At 42.7% G+C, this 16,997-nt stretch overlaps 1 protein-coding gene across 2 annotated transcripts in view; it reads right to left on the bottom strand.

Moving 5' to 3' along the window:
* Window positions 1-16,834, bottom strand: part of arhgef1a (Rho guanine nucleotide exchange factor (GEF) 1a) — a 49,040-nt gene extending 32,206 nt beyond the window's left edge. Inside the window, exons 1-2 of one of the 2 annotated variants that reach the window (XM_061897403.1) lie at window positions 16,578-16,834; window positions 3,829-3,991 (exon numbers count right to left, since the gene is read on the bottom strand). In XM_061897403.1, the coding sequence (XP_061753387.1) occupies window positions 3,829-3,991; window positions 16,578-16,640 (226 nt within the window). In that variant the 5' untranslated portion in view covers window positions 16,641-16,834. The remainder of the gene's footprint in view (window positions 1-3,828; window positions 3,992-16,577) is intronic. The other variant, XM_061897404.1, reaches the window with a different exon arrangement.
* Between the last annotated feature and the right edge of the window lie 163 nt (window positions 16,835-16,997).

The raw sequence follows: 16,997 nt of genomic DNA, 5'->3' as shown, positions 1-16,997 counted from the left end.
CAGGGGCCATAGAGGTCGGGTGCATTGTGAGCTGGGCGACAGCCGAAGGCAGGGCACTTGGCGGTCCGATCCTCGGCTACAGAAGCTAGCTCTTGGGACGTGGAACGTCACGTCACTGGGGGGGAAGAGCCTGAGCTAGTGCGCGAAGTCGAGAAATTCCGGCTGGATATAGTCGGACTCACTTCGACGCACAGCAAGGGCTCTGGAACCACTTCTCTCGAGAGGGATTGGACCCTCTTCCACTCTGGCGTTGCCGGCAGTGAGAGGCGACGGGCTGGGGTGGCAATTCTTGTTGCCCCCCGGCTCAAAGCCTGTACGTTGGAGTTCAACCCGGTGGACGAAAGGGTAGCCTCCCTCCGCCTTCGGGTGGGGGGACGGGTCCTGACTGTTGTTTGTGCTTATGCACCAAACAGCAGTTCAGAGTACCCACCCTTTTTGGGAACGCTCGAGGGAGTACTGGAAAGTGCTCCCCCGGGTGATTCCCTTGTCCTACTGGGGGACTTCAACGCTCACGTTGGCAACGACAGTGAAACCTGGAGAGGCGTGATTGGGTAGAATGGCCGCCCGGATCTGAACCCGAGTGGTGTTTTGTTATTGGACTTTTGTGCTCGTCACAGTTTGTCCATAACAAACACCATGTTCAAACATAAGGGTGTCCATATGTGCACTTGGCACCAGGACACCCTAGGCCGCAGTTCCATGATCGACTTTGTAGTTGTGTCATCGGATTTGCGGCCTCATGTTATGGACACTCGGGTGAAGAGAGGGGCGGAACTTTCTACCGATCACCACCTGGTGGTGAGTTGGCTGCGATGGTGGGGGAGGATGCCGGACAGACCTGGGAGGCCCAAACGCATTGTGAGGGTCTGCTGGGAACGTCTGGCAGAGTCTCCTGTCAGACAAAGTTTCAATTCCCACTTCCGGAAGAACTTTGAACATGTCACGAGGGAGGTGCTGGACATTGAGTCCGAGTGGACCATGTTCCGCACCTCTATTGTCGAGGCGGCAGATCGGAGCTGTGGCCGCAAGGTAGTTGGTGCCTGTCGGGGCGGCAATCCTAAAACCCCTTGGTGGACACCAGCGGTGAGGGATGCCGTCAAGCTGAAGAAGGAGTCCTATCGGGTCCTTTTGGCTCATAGGACTCCGGAGGCAGTGGACAGGTACCGACAGGCCAAGCGGTGTGCAGCTTCAGCGGTCGCGGAGGCAAAAACTCGGACATGGGAAGAGTTCGGGGAAGCCATGGAAAACGACTTCCGGACGGCTTCGAAGCGATTCTGGACCACCGTCCGCCGCCTCGGGAAGGGGAAGCAGTGCACTATCAACACCGTGTATGGTGCGGATGGTGTTCTGCTGACCTCGACTGCGGATGTTGTGGATAGGTGGAAGGAATACTTCGAAGACCTCCTCAATCCCACCAACACGTCTTCCTATGAGGAAGCAGTGCCTGGGGAATCAGTGGTGGTCTCTCCTATTTCTGGGGCTGAGGTCGCTGAGGTAGTTAAAAAGCTCCTCGGTGGCAAGGCCCCAGGGGTGGACGAGATCCGCCCGGAGTTCCTTAAGGCTCTGGATGCTGTGGGGCTGTCTTGGTTGACAAGACTTTGCAGCATCGCGTGGACATCGGGGGCGGTACCTCTGGATTGGCAGACCGGGGTGGTGGTTCCTCTCTTTAAGAAGGGGGACCGGAGGGTGTGTTCCAACTATCGTGGGATCACACTCCTCAGCCTTCCCGGTAAGGTTTATTCAGGTGTACTGGAGAGGAGGCTACGTCGGATAGTCGAACCTCGGATTCAGGAGGAACAGTGTGGTTTTCGTCCTGGTCGTGGAACTGTGGACCAGCTCTATACTCTCGGCAGGGTTCTTGAGGGTGCATGGGAGTTTGCCCAACCAGTCTACATGTGCTTTGTGGACTTGGAGAAGGCATTCGACCGTGTCCCTCGGGAAGTCCTGTGGGGAGTGCTCAGAGAGTATGGGGTATCGGACTGTCTTATTGTGGCGGTCCGTTCCCTGTACGATCAGTGCCAGAGCTTGGTCCGCATTGCCGGCAGTAAGTCGAACACATTTCCAGTGAGGGTTGGACTCCGCCAAGGCTGTCCTTTGTCACCGATTCTGTTCATAACTTTTATGGACAGAATTTCTAGGCGCAGTCAAGGCGTTGAGGGGTTCCGGTTTGGTAACCGCAGGATTAGGTCTCTGCTTTTTGCAGATGATGTGGTCCTGATGGCTTCATCTGACCGGGATCTTCAGCTCTCGCTGGATCGTTTCGCAGCCGAGTGTGAAGCGACCGGGATGAGAATCAGCACCTCCAAGTCCGAGTCCATGGTTCTCGCCCGGAAAAGGGTGGAGTGCCATCTCCGGGTTGGGGAGGAGACCCTGCCCCAAGTGGAGGAGTTCAAGTACCTAGGAGTCTTGTTCACGAGTGAGGGAAGAGTGGATCGTGAGATCGACAGGCGGATCGGTGCGGCGTCTTCAGTAATGCGGACGTTGTACCGGTCCGTTGTGGTGAAGAAGGAGCTGAGCCGGAAGGTAAAGCTCTCAATTTACCGGTCGATCTACGTTCCCATCCTCACCTATGGTCATGAGCTTTGGGTCATGACCGAAAGGATAAGATCACGGGTACAAGCGGCCGAAATGAGTTTCCTCCGCCGTGTGGCGGGGCTCTCCCTTAGAGATAGGGTGAGAAGCTCTGCCATCCGGGAGGAAGTCAAAGTAAAGCCGCTGCTCCTTCACATCGAGAGGAGCCAGATGAGGTGGTTCGGGCATCTGGTCAGCATGACACCCGAACGCCTCCCTAGGGAGGTGTTTAGGGCACGTCCAACCAGTTGGAGGCCACGGGGAAGACCCAGGACACGTTGGGAAGACTATGTCTCCCGGCTGGCCTGGGAACGCCTCGGGATCCCCCGGGAAGAGCTAGACGAAGTGGCTGGGGAGAGGGAAGTCTGGGTTTCCCTGCTTAGGCTGTTGCCCCCGCGACCCGACTTCGGATAAGCGGAAGATGATGGATGGATGATGGATGGGCTTTTGAATGGACGCGGCCACGCCGCTACTAAACACAACTAAAACTGTTACAAAAGACATGTTGACTACCCGCTGAATAGAAGTTTAGAAGAAACAAAGTATAATTGTATTTATAAGGCAGTTTAGTCCATCTAGGTAGAACACGCAAACACCTGCTGAGCATGATGATGATCAGCTACTGAAGTGACCGCTCGCTATAATCATGTCATGATTACAGCCCTAAACTTAGACTTAGACTTCCTTTTTATTCTCTTTCAAATTTGAACTTTACAGTACAGATAAGAACGAAATTTCGTTACATTAGCTCATGGTAGTGGATAAAAAAGCCATAAGGTGCAGGTATAAATAAATAGATTTGCTGTACAGGTAAATATATTGCAATTTTGCATAAGCATCCACGTTTATGGATGTATGTTGTATTATCCTTATATTCCAGCGAGTTAATCCAGTTTTGGGGGGAATTGAGGGGATTATTATGAGTTGAGGAGATTATTATGAAAACAACCCCATATAGTGTTAAAGCCAGTGGCTGTGCCCTAGCAGCTGAAGGAACCCGCCCAATGTAAACACCCGCCACTTTAAGGAAAAAAAAAAAGGAACGCTTTGTTACACGTCTTAAAATAAGGCATGAAGTTCTGCAAACTATCTTTCAGTCAGCTACACATGCGGTAGTAGTAAAACTCATATTTTTTCTTTAGCCAATAACCTAGCATGCTGGTCTTGTGTAAATAAGACAGTAATGTTAGTTAGCTGTGCTATAGTTTCGCTTCCTTTTTCCCTTTCCTTTTCATCGTGTTTTTCCGTCAGACTTACTGGGACAGCAGAGCGCCTCCTTGGCCGTGATGCTCTTGTTGCACGCAGAGCATAGCGTGGTTCCCGACACCGTGAGGGAGGTGAAGAGGTGACCGTTGTTGTAACAGGACTCCCTCTCCCGGGCCGCCTTTTCCCGTTCCCTCATGCGCTCCCTCTCTTTATTCTGGGGCAGAGGAACACAATGACAAAATAACCATTATTCGGCTTATTTTAAAATGTTAATTTAACTCCTCCTTGTTTAGTCTGGTAGGCCAGAGATGACCAAAGTGTGGCCCAAGGGCCATGTGCGGCCCAAAGCTATTTCTTTTAACAGCCCGCGGCCCATTCTAAAAATACTATGACGGAATAAAACATAAAGAAGTGGACCAAGGCAGGATACAGGTGCAATATAACAAGAACAAGTTGCAATGTTGACTCTAAGAACATTAAGACTGTCATTGTTCAAAAAATCATAATGAACCAAAATCAATGTGGTATGAATTATTGACCTATTGAATGCTCCAATGACTTCACATCAAATATTCCATTTTGAAATATTTTTGGGGGAAATATTGCATACTTTGTGTTTGCCGTAAACACTGGGATTTCTTTAACAAAAAGGGCATAAAACAGAGATTATTTTTTTAAATAGCTAATCTAGAGTTTTAAGCGTTAAATATTATTGCATATCTTCTGTGTTTGCCATAAAAAAAAAGGTTTTTCTATGACAAAAACAATGTAAAAAATAAAACTTATACTCGACGGATAGATCCGAAGTTGATCAAAGATTAAAGCGTAAAAAAGGTAAAAAAAAAACCAAAAACAAACATATTTTAAGAGTGGGGCCCCCATTTCAATCCCTGAAAATTTGAGTAAGATTTTTTTTCATTATTTCCTTGTTCAAAAATTAATAATGAATGAAAATCAATGGTGTTATGAATTTGTCACGTATGTAGATCATGTTTTAGTTTGTCCATTTGATGTTTGTATTTTGGACACTCAGTTTCTGTTTTTTCACTTCCTTGTGTGTTTTGTTTCCATGACTACCCATTAGTTTTCACCTGTCCTCATGTCACGCACCTGTCTCACGTTTTGCACTCGCACACCTGTCTCTAATCATGTCTATTATTTAAAGCGAAAGTTGCCAGGAAGTCAGCCTGGCGACTTCTCCTCTACTCACGTCATGCCATGCTTACAATTCACGCTGCTTGTTTCTTAGCCCCATGCCACGTAAGTTTTTGGTTTGTTTAATGCCACAGTTAGTGTCTTTTGTTTTTTTGTCCATAGTTCTGCCTTTGTGCTCGTCTTTGTTTTCATTAGTCAAGTTTGTTCTCCGCCATTGTGCGCGAATTTTGTTTGCCTTTTTTTGTAGTTATAGTGTTAAAATAAAATATGTACTTACATTCACGTCTTGCCCGTGCCAACTTTCCTTTGCCTTCCGGAAAAACAAACCCCATAGTCCACGTTCTGACAGAATTTAAGGCTCCAATTTTTTCACTTCAAATATTCAGCTGACATTTTTTGGGGGAAATATTGCATATTTTGTGTATTTTGCCAAAAACACAAAGTTGACTTTATTGTAGACTTTATAATAGATCTAAAGATTTAGGCATTGAAAAACAAAAATATATAATACTTAGTTTTAAGTCTAGCTTTCCCGCTAAGGTCTATTCAGGTGTACTGGAGAGGAGGTTACGCCGAATAGTCGGACCTCGGATTCAGGAGGAACAGTGTGGTTTTCGTCCTGGTCGTGGGACTGTGGACCAGCTCTATACTCTCGGCAGGGTCCTTGAGGGTGCATGGGAGTTTGCCCAACCAGTCTAGATGTGCTTTGTGGACTTGAAAAAGGCATTCGACCGTGTCCCTCGGGAAGTCCTGGGGGGAGTGTTCAGAGAGTATGGGGTAACGGACTGTCCGATTGTGGTGGTTCACTCCCTGTACGATCAGTGTCAGAGCTTGGTCCGCATTGCCGGCAGTAAGTCGGACACGTTTCCAGTGAGGGTTGGACTCCGCCAAGGCTGCCCTTTGTCACCGATTCTGTTCATAACTTTTATGGACAGAGTTTCTAGGCGCAGTCAAGGTGTTGAGGGGATCTGGTTTGGTGGTTGCGGGATTAGGTGTCTGCTTTTTCCAGATGATGTGGTCCTGATGGCTTCATCTGGCCAGGATCTTCAGCTCTCACTGGATCGGTTCACAGCCGAGTGTGAAGCAACTGGGATGGGAATGGTTCTTGCCCGGAAAAGGGCGGAGTGCATATCCGGGTTGGGGAGGAGATCTTTCCCCAAGTGGAGGAGTTCAAGTACCTCGGAGTCTTGTTCACGAGTGAGGGAAGAGTGGATCGTGAGGTCTACAGGCGGATTGGTGAGGCGTCTTCAGTAATGCGGACGCTGTACCGATCCGTTGTGGTGAAGAAGGAACTGAGCCGGAAGGCAAAGCTCTCAATTTACCGGTCGATCTATGTTCCCATCCTCACCTATCGTCATGAGCTTTGAGTTATGACCGAAAGGACAAGATCCCGGGTACAAGCGGCCGCGATGAGTTTCCTCCGCCGGGTGGCGGGGCTCTCCCTTAGAGATAGGGTGAGAGGCTCTCTCATCCGGGAGGAGCTCAAAGTAAAGGTGCTGCTCCTCCACATCTAGAGGAGACAGATGAGGTGGTTCGGGCATCTGGTCAGGATGCCACCCAAATGCCTCCCTAGGGAGGTGTTTAGGGCACGTCCGACCAGTAGGAGGCCACGGGGAAGACCCAGGACACGTTGGGAAGACTATGTCTCCCGGCTGGCCTGGGAATGCCTTGGGATCTTTCGGGAGGAGCTGGGCGAAATGGCTGGGGAGAGGGAAGTCTGGGCTATCCTGTTTAGGCTGCTGCCCCCGCGACTCAACCCTGGATAAGCGGAAGAAGATGGATGGATGGATGGATGGACTTAGTTTTAACATTTTTATTACTGAGACTCTTCGCGTCCCCAGGACCAAACCTAAGGGGAGCCCTGAAGGTTAAAAAAAGCAATATAGTCTATTGGTTTTAAAAATGAAAAGTATCAAAATGGCCACCGAATGCTTTGATTTTTCTCGAGTGCGACTCTCAGTGGAAAAAGTTTATGTATGCAAAGGCTTATGTATGCATATTTAGCTATTTTACCCCTGGGGGGCACCTGGCTTGTTGACCTCATGATGGTCACATGCACGCTATAAAAGCAGAAGTCATACTTCCCAGTAAACAAATCTCATTCCAGTGACAGTTACTTCTTTATTCGGACCAAAATAACAAGCTCGTTGTCAGCGATTTAACGCCTCTAATGTGTGTCAAGTGGTCCGCTTTTAGGTCTCGCTCTGTAAGTGTTTCCGTAACCCAGTTTGATTAATTAGTGGGGGCCGTGTGGCTCCTGAGATAGTTTAACTTTAGACGGCAACATACAGTTACAGGCTCAGTTTTCACTTAAACGGTTATGTACGTCAGGTATTCATCTAACAATGTTGATCATATTTTTCCGTGTATTGGTCACAACTTCTGAGGTGAAACATATCCAAAACATGTAGTTAAAAAGTACCCATGATTGTCACACACACACTTAGTGTGGCTAAATTATTCTCTGCATTTGACCTATCACCCTTGATCACCCCCGGGGAGGTGAGGGGAGCAGTGAGCAGCAGCAGTGGCCACGTCCAGGAATTATTTTTGGTTATTCAACCCCCAATTCCAACACTTGATGCTGAGTTCCAAGCAGGGAGGTAATGGATCCCATTTGTATAGTCTTTGGTATGACTCGGCCAGGGTTTGAACTCACAACCTAACGATCTCAGGGCAGACACTCTAATCCACTAGGCCAGTGGTTCTCAAATGGGGGTACGCGTACCCCTGGGGGTACTTGAAGGTATGCCGAGGGGTACGTGAGATTTTTTTTAAATATTCCAAAAATAGCAACAATTCAAAAATCCTTCATAAATATAATTATTGAATAATACTTCAACAAAATATGAATGTAAGTTCATAAACTGTGAAAAGAAATGCAACAATGCAATATTCAGTGTTGACAGCTAGATTTTTTGTTCCATAAATATTGTTTATATTTGAAACATTCTTTTTTTGTCAAGAAATGTTTAGAATGAAGTTAATGAATCCAGATGGATTTCTATTACAATCCCCAAAGAGGGCACTTTAAGTTGATGATTACTTCTATGTGTAGAAATCTTTAGTTATAATTGAATCACTTCTTTATTTTTCAACAAGTTTTTAGTTATTTTTATGTCTTTTTTTCCAAATAGTTTAAGAAAGACCACTACCAATGAGCAATATTTTGCACTGTCATACAATTTAATAAATCAGAAACTGATGACATAGTACTGTATTTTACTTCTTTATCTCTTTTTTTCCAAACAAAAATGCTTTGCTCTGATTAGGGGTACTTCAATTCAAAAAAATGTTCACAGGTACATCACTGAAAAAAGGTTGAAAACCACTGCACTAGGCCATGTAGAAGTTGCTTGAATAAAATTACGAACGTCTCAGACTATCTACACTTCCCTATCAAAAATATAAAATGGTTTGTTCCAGCACCAAACACTTCAATCAACCCAGATTCCGTGATGTCATCAAAGCTCACCTTTAAGGACAGTACACAGTATTGTTATTATTATTATTAACAAGAATGTGGCGATAGAAGATTGGTTAGAATACACTAATTCCGTCTGTGGCATCATAGGAGAAAGTTATGTATGGGCACAAAACTGTGGTGCATTCAAGGACTGTTGATTAAAGTTAGAAACAGAAGAAATGTGAGTTGTTAAAGATGGAGAGGCTAATCCCCGTGTAGATGTACCAATAATATTATTATAATAATGATAATAATAATAATGATGATGTACTGTTATGATTCGTATTACCCACAGATGATAATCCTATGTGTATCCGCTAATCTCGATTTAAGTAAAAAGAAACCTGATTTCCGTAAATAATGACATGAATATTTAAATCCATATTCTGGCCACTTTATATATAATTTGTAAGGATGTTATTTTGTATTCAAAAAACAACTAAAACTAATGAATTAAGGAGAGCTTGGTCTTTATATATTTCTATATTATTGATATTGCTAAATAAGTTTCTTAGGATGGTGACACATGTTGTACATTTCCTGCTAACATCAGTTTTTCTAAGGTGTCTTTTCTCATGATATGCCCCAGAAACTTGAGCTGCCTCTTTTAATTTGTTGCAATAAGAGATTGTTTTGTTTTTGCTAGTGCTAATGACGCTTCATTACTTTCCTTTTCAGTCTGTGATATGTGCAGCAATAGTTTTTTCACTTGTTGATGATTTAAAGTCCAACATTGACAGCTAAAAAAAGAGGACAGACCATCGATGTCTTGAGAATTCTGTGTTTGGTGTCAGGTGAGCTGTTGCTATTTCTAAATATAATAACCGATGTTCGTTGCAACTCTTTTTAAATTTCATGGGTTGAATGAACTCGAAGATCTAAAACTTTTACAATATACACAGAAGGCCTATTCCTCCCAAATATTGCTCACAAATCTTTGTAAATACGTGTTAGTGAGCATTTCTTCTTTGCCAAGATAATCCATCCCACCCCACAGGTGTGGCATACCAAAATGATGATTACTGCACAGGTGTGCCTTAGGCTGCCCACAATAAAAGGCCAACCTGAAATGTGCAGTTTTATCACACAGCACAATGCCACAGATGTCGCAAGTTTTGATGGGCCGTGTAGTTGGCAGGAATGTCCACCAGAGCTGAATGTTCATTTATTTACCATAAGCCGTCTCCAAAGGCATTTCGTAGGATTGGGCAGTACATCCAACCGGCCTCACAACCACAGACCACGTGTAACTACACCTCCACATGCAGCAGGTGCACCTCCATGGTTGTCTGAGACCAGCAACCCAGACAATTGCTGCAATAATTGGTTTGCATTACCAAAAAATGTCTCGACCTGACTGCAGTTCGTTGTCGTAACCAAATTGAGTGAGAATACTGGTTTTCACTGTTCAGGGCAGATGGCAAACAGCGTGTGTGGCGTCGTGTGGGAGAGCGGTTTGCTGATGTCAACGTTGTGAATCGAGTGGCCAATGGTTATGGTTTGGGCAGGCGTATGTAATGGACAACAAACGAAAGTGCATTTTATTGATGGTATTTTAAATGCACAGAGATAGTGACAAGATCCTGAGGCTCATTTTTGTGGCACAGAGATACAGTGACAAGATCCTGAGGCTAATTTTTGTGCCAATCACCCGTGACCATGAGTTTATGTTGCAACATGACATTGCACGGCTCCATGTTGCAAGGATATGTACACAATTCCTGGAAGCTGAAAACATCCCAGTTCTTGCATGGCCAGCATACTCACCGGACATGACACCCACTGAGCATGTTTGGGATGCTGTGGACTGGCGTATACAATAGCCTGTTCCATTTCCTGACAATATCCAGCAACTTGGCACAGCCATTGAAGAGGAGTGCACCAACATTCGACAGGCCACGATCAATAACCTGATCAACTCTATGCGAAGGAGATGTGTTGCACTACTTGAAGCAAATTGTGGTCACACCAGAAAGCTTTTCTGACCCCCCCCAGACCCCAATCAAGTAAAATTGCACATTTCAGAGTGACCTTTTATGGTGGGCAGCCCAAGGCAATCATTCTGTTTAATCGGCATCTTGATATGCCCCACATGTGACGTGAGATGGATTATCTTGGCAAAACAGAAATGCTCACTAACACAGATTCAAACAGATTTGTCAACATTATTTGAGAGGAAAAGTATACATAGTAAAAGTTTTAGATCTTCGAGTTCAACCCATTAAAAAAAAAACAAAAAAAAAACAATTGTTTTAGTGCAAACATTTTTTTTTTTTTTTTTTGCAAAAAAATTGCACTAAAACAATTCCGTTTAAAAGACTGTACAACAGAAATTACTAGGAAGAAGAATCCTGATAAATATCTTGAACCTATTGAAAAAAATAGATAATCTTATTCATCTCATTTTGGATTCAGCAGCTTACTTAACTATTTATTTATGAAAACCTTTTTTATTTATTTACTTACTCATTTATTGTATTTATTGATATATTTAGCCAATGTTTTGTGTTACAGATTGAGTACAAACAAATGTGTTTAAAAAAAACTTAACACAAAGGGTTGGATTAAATAAGATCTTATTCTTCCCACTCCTTTTCAGGCACGTAATGAGGAACTGGAAATATCATATTGTAACTGTATGCATGTTTGAACTAAACTACAATAAACGTACTAAATAAATACGCTAAATAAATATACCTTTACTATCCTTTGTTGATCACAGTCTGTGGCTGCTGCTTTCTTTGACAATGTAATTTTTTTTTTAATTGGATGGAATTTGCCCACTGTCGTAAATGATGATGTTTATTACCTATTAATATTTTGCCCTCCTTCGATGTGATGCATCCTAAATTTTTAGGGCCATGCTTTCCGTTGAGGTCTTGGACTTTTTGGTGTATGTATTTGCTGTCAGTATCCTTGTGTTGTTCTATTGCTTCACATTGTGAGTTCATCCATCCATCCATTTTCTACCGCTTATTCCCTTTGGGGTCACGGGGGGTGCTGGTGCCTATCTCAGCTACAATCGAGCGGAAGGCGGTGTACACCCTGGACAAGTCGCCACCTCATCACAGTTTGAGTTCATCCAAGCTTCTTTAACCTCATAGCAATTATTCTATATTATCTTATAGAGTCTGTTGTACTCACTTTTGTTTTGTTTTGATAACTTTCCGTGTGTCTAATAAAGGAGCCATATGTAATAATTTACATATAGCCGTAATTGCAGTACCATTTTCTGGCCAGATTTTTACATTTGGCTGCCTTTGAATCAATAATTTCTACTGTCTTCCATTTTTAATGTGATTTGTATTCAGTGGCTGGAACAGGTTTCACAATGGTTTACATTAAATACTTTCTCCATCTGTCTTCTGCATTTGTGGGATCATGTAACGTTTCAAATTAGTTTGACACTGATACCTAAAAACTATTTTAAAAATCTTTGTGTTAAAAAAAAAATGGAATTGCTGTTTTGGAGTTCTTTTAAATTTTATGGATGCTTTCAAGGGATCATGACCATAGTCTACAGTCCGCAAATTCTGCCACCAGGTGTTGGTGATGATGAACTTGTTGTCTTGACACCACTTTACCAGTTCTTCACTGTGTTCATTGATCTCTCCAATTCTAAAATGGCCAACAATATTTTGAATGCATTCTTTCGCAACTTTTGCATTGAAATCTCACATTCTAAATGTGATGTCTAGTGATCTTCGCCCTCATCAGATCTTTATAGAATTTCTCAATCCCTGCCTCTTGTTGGTCTGCTGTTGGTGCATAAACTAGTACGAGAATAATGTCAAAGGGTTTTCCTCTCATTTTAACAACAAGTTAAAACAATAACAGTGCAATACTTTTTCATAACATGGTCACTACTGCCTAGTTTCTCTTATTATATTCCTATTTGACAGTTATATATTTATTAGGGTCCGCCCTGCCTATGGCAAAGGACTCCACAGGAGTCCTTTGCCATAGGCAAGGACCCTATTGTTCCTGTAACGTTTTATTCTTTCTTTCTTTCTTCCGCACCGTCGCGCCCCAATTTCACCCTCTTAACATATTTCAAAACTCACCAAATTTGACACACACGTCGGTCTTTCATGCCTTCCCAACATATTAGGCAGCCAAATCATAAAAATCAAAATTGCGCAATAGCGCCCCCTAGGAAAAAAAAAAAAGAGACTGCTTGTAACTTCCGTTAGGAATGTCGTAGAGACATGAAACAAAAACCTCTATATAGGGCTGACTTAGACCTACATTTCATAATTGTATCTTCTGGGGCAAAAATCAACAAAAATTTTGCAAAAACCCATTCAAAGCAAAATTTTCAAAAAAAAATGCTACTTTTGCCTCTTTGATCTGTAATTTGACCCCCTTAAAATGCTTCAAAACTCACCAAACTTGGCACACACATCAGGACTAGCAGAAATTGCGATATAATGAAAAAACCAAACCCGAAAAATCAAAAATGCGCTCTAGCGCAATTTTTAAATAAAACACAGAAAATACTGCTCCTAGGAAGAGAAAACAGACAAAACTGCTTGTAACTTCCAGTAGGAATGCCGGAAAGACATGAAACAAAAACTTCTATGTAGGTCTCACTTAGACCTACATTTTAATAATTGACAGCTAGCAGAAAAAATCAACAGGAAGTTGGCAATTACCCCTTCAAAATAAAAGTTTTGTGAAAAAACGTCTCCTTTCTTCAAAAGTTATCTCCTCTGAGCGCTTTTGTCGTTTCGGCTTCAAACTCGCTCAGGAGAGAGTTTGGACCCTTCTGAATAAAAGTATAGATCAAAGTTTTGATAAGTTTTAAGGTTTTGATTTTACGCGCCTTCAAAGACGCCTTGCGCAAAGTTTCCTAAAAAATGTCATTTTTGCCTCTTTGAGCTGTAATTTGACCCCCTTAAAATGCTTCAAAACTCACCAAACTTGGCACACACATCAGGACTGGCAACAATTGCGAGCTAATGAAAAAACCAAACCCCAAAACTCAAAATTGTGCTCCAGCGCCCCCTAGGAATACAACACAGACAAACTACTTCCAGGAGGAAAACGCAGACAAAACTGCTTGTAACTTCCGGTAGGAATGTCAGAGAGACATGAAACAAAAACCACTATGTAGGTCTGACCTAGACCTACATTTGAATAATTAACATACTTTAGCAAAAATCAACAGGAAGCTTGATATTTTCACTTCAATACAACAACTGCATTACTTTCACAATGCATTAAATAGTGTCAGCAAGGCGCCTTCGACAGTGGGGATCGGGGACAGCAACCCAAGGCGCGCTCGCACCTTCGCACCCTAATTTGACCCCCTTAACACACTTCAAAACTCACCAAATTTGACACACACATCGGTATGGAGCGGCAGACCAACTTATTAAGCAACCAAACCCCAAAAATTAAAATTGCGCGCTAGCACCCCCTAGGAAGAGACAAAAAACAGACTGCTTGTAACTTCCGTTAGGAATGTCGTAGAGACATGAAACAAAAACCTCTGTGTAGGTCTGACTAAGACCTACATTTCCAATAAAAAACGTCTATACCCAAAATCAACAGAAATTTTGCAAAAACTCATTCAAAGCAACATTTACGCAAAAAATGCTATTTTTGCCTCTTTGAGCTGTAATTTGACCCCCTTAAAATGCTTCAAAACTCACCAAACTTGGCACACACATCAGGACTGGCAGAAATTGCGATCTAGTGAAAAAACCAAACCTTAAAACTCAAAATTGCGCTCTATTGCAATTTTTGAAAAAAAACACAGAAAAAACTGCTCCTAGGAAGAGGAAACAGATAAAACTGCTTGTAACTTCTGGTAGGAATGTCGGACAGACATGAAACAAAAACCCCTATGTTGGTCTCACTTAGACCTACATTTTGATAGGTGGCATCTTTCAGTTAAAATCAACAGGAAGTTGGCAATGACCCCTTCAAAATAAAAGTTTTGTAAAAAGCCGTCACCTTTTTCCAGACAAAACTGCTTGTAACTTCTGTTAGGAATGTCGTAGAGACATGAAACAAAGACCTCTATGTTGGTCTGACTAAGATCAGGACTCGGACACGGCGGCGGCGGCGGCGGCCAACGGCGGACCCAACCAACGCTGCTTGCAGCTTTAATTCTCATTGTTGCTTTTTATTTTTATTCTTATTGGAATATTTTTCTATTTTGTTTCCATTTACACCCCAATTATTTACTTTTTAAATTTGATCTCAATTCTGTACACTGCTGCTGGAATTTTAATTTTCCTGAGGGAACTCTCCAGAAGTAATCAAAAAACTACTATCTATCCATCCATCCATCCATCTATCTAAGTACTCGGTCTGCAACTGCCCAGAATCCTCTCAATGTCTTTGAACATTCAGAGTCCGAAAAGACTTTAACTCCCTTTTTGGTGTTCTCTTTGTTCTTTACAGTAGTCAAGGGGAACGGCATTGTTTGGGGAATTTTGCCAACCATTCACTATCTTTATGTAAGACAAGAACACATGTGTTTTTCATTTTTTTATGCATTCTAATTTGTGGTATACAGCAAGTACAAGTTGACTCACAATATAGCTAATGGGAGTAATCTATTGCGTCCAAGGAGCTCTCTAAAAAACATCCAAAAAATGCCAACAATACTCCATTTACACGACCTGAAATTGAACCAAGTATTAGCGATATTGATTATGGATGCCAACGGCAAGGAACTACTTTTAGCAGCACCGTGATCATATAGTGCTAACTTACTAATTCAGCTACTGACATACTGAGCCGGGGAGCTGCTGCATTGCCTCTGAGTTTGTGAAAGTTAACTATACCTCCTGCCTCTCACCTAAATAGTAGAAGGATAAGGTCATAAACTGAGAAATGGGTCAACTTTGACATTTAACTTAGACCCATAGATGGAGAAAGACACGAAAAGACAGTCTTTGCGCCCACCTTATATATTTGTTTTAATCTGCGTAAGAATTATGATTAATTCTACATCTAAACGGGAAGATACAAACAATCCATCTGTTGGCATCCCAGTGAGAGCGGGTACTGGGTAGTTTGGTAGTTTGTATTTCTTGGTTAGCACTTAGCAATAGTGCTACTTGCTGGATCGGCTTATCACTCAGCTTTTAAAAGCTGTAGCTTACATTCAGGCTCAAAAATATAAGATTCTGGATTATAATTTGTCCCAAAGTAGTCATTGTTGGCTCTCATGAAGTCTGCCATGATTAGCAGTAGTTATTTTAGCTAAATATTTTTTGCTAAATAGCGACCGTTGCGATGAGCTCTGTGAGAGTTGCAGTATTCTTAAAATGACCAAAATACGGTAAATCTTACAATACCTATATACTTAAAGCGCATATATAAAACATTGATGTGTGTGTGTGACATTGCGTATGGGGGCCCATAATTTGGTGCTATGCCTCTAGTCACTGTACACACTATTTTGTTTTATTCTAAGAAGATATGAATAACATGTATCACTATTTATATTAATACATTTACAAGAATAAAACATTATATTGATTAATGTGTGGGTTTACTGTCGACATTTGCATTTTTTTTAGCAAGTGTTTCTTCAAAACATGCACTAAAAATGAAACATTGAACATTTCCAGCTCATCCCCATTAATTCCTGTAAAATACAGAATTTTAGGGCCATATTTTTAATTGTACTGTGTGGGCGGTATAACAAACAGCTAAAAGCCACATTAGCCGCTGTTACCTTAACATCCTCATCTTAAGGGTGGAGATGTTTCGCCTCATCTACATTGGACACATTTTAACGCTCATTTTCATCTACCTTTTGGAGGCCCTTGAAATGTTCACACACAGCAGTGATAACACACACACACACACACACACACACACACACACACACACACACGCACTCACGCACACACGCACACACACGGTCATTTCTATGGCAACAACTATGCAGCAAGCGGGCACACTGGCTGCAAGCAAACACACACCTACACCCACAGACCCATACTCCTGCAGTATGCCTAGATGGGTATGATAGGCCTGTGTGGGGCCCTTGCAGGCATGCACTTGTGTCACAATCAGGAAACCACAGTGTTCACCGCCAAGAAGGGGAAGTAAGACACCCCAAGCAGGAGAGGAAATAAACACAGTGGTTGGCATTAAAATGACTTAAAATATATTGTAAAGTTGTAAGTTATGCGCCATGATGGCCACTCACCCGCGTGTTGATCTCCTTCATTCTCTCCTGCCGCAGTTTTGACAGGCTGGCAACTCTGGACATAGTGACAGTATAATCAAAAAGATGAAAAAAATAACCCCAAAAACCACTGCGCTGTCAATCTATGGTTGGACACTTAAAAGAAGAAAAAAAGTGGTTTTTTTCCGCACTGTCCAACTGTAATGTGGCTCTGCTTCCAGTGAAGTGTCTGCTCCTGTGAGAAATCTGACTTGAATCATCACCACCCCCACACGCTAACACACACACACACACACGCACACGCACACACACTGCTATCTGAATGCCTCATCGACTATTATTTGCTCCTTCCTACATCCCCTGTGTAAAACCATTTTCAAAATGCCAGTTTAGGACAAGTACAATGCTTTTTATTATTAATATTACGATCAATTCTTTAAA

Source organism: Nerophis ophidion, linkage group LG04 (assembly GCF_033978795.1).
Source record: "Nerophis ophidion isolate RoL-2023_Sa linkage group LG04, RoL_Noph_v1.0, whole genome shotgun sequence".
NCBI lineage: Eukaryota > Metazoa > Chordata > Actinopteri > Syngnathiformes > Syngnathidae > Nerophis > Nerophis ophidion.
This window is presented reverse-complemented; position numbering and strand designations above follow the sequence as displayed.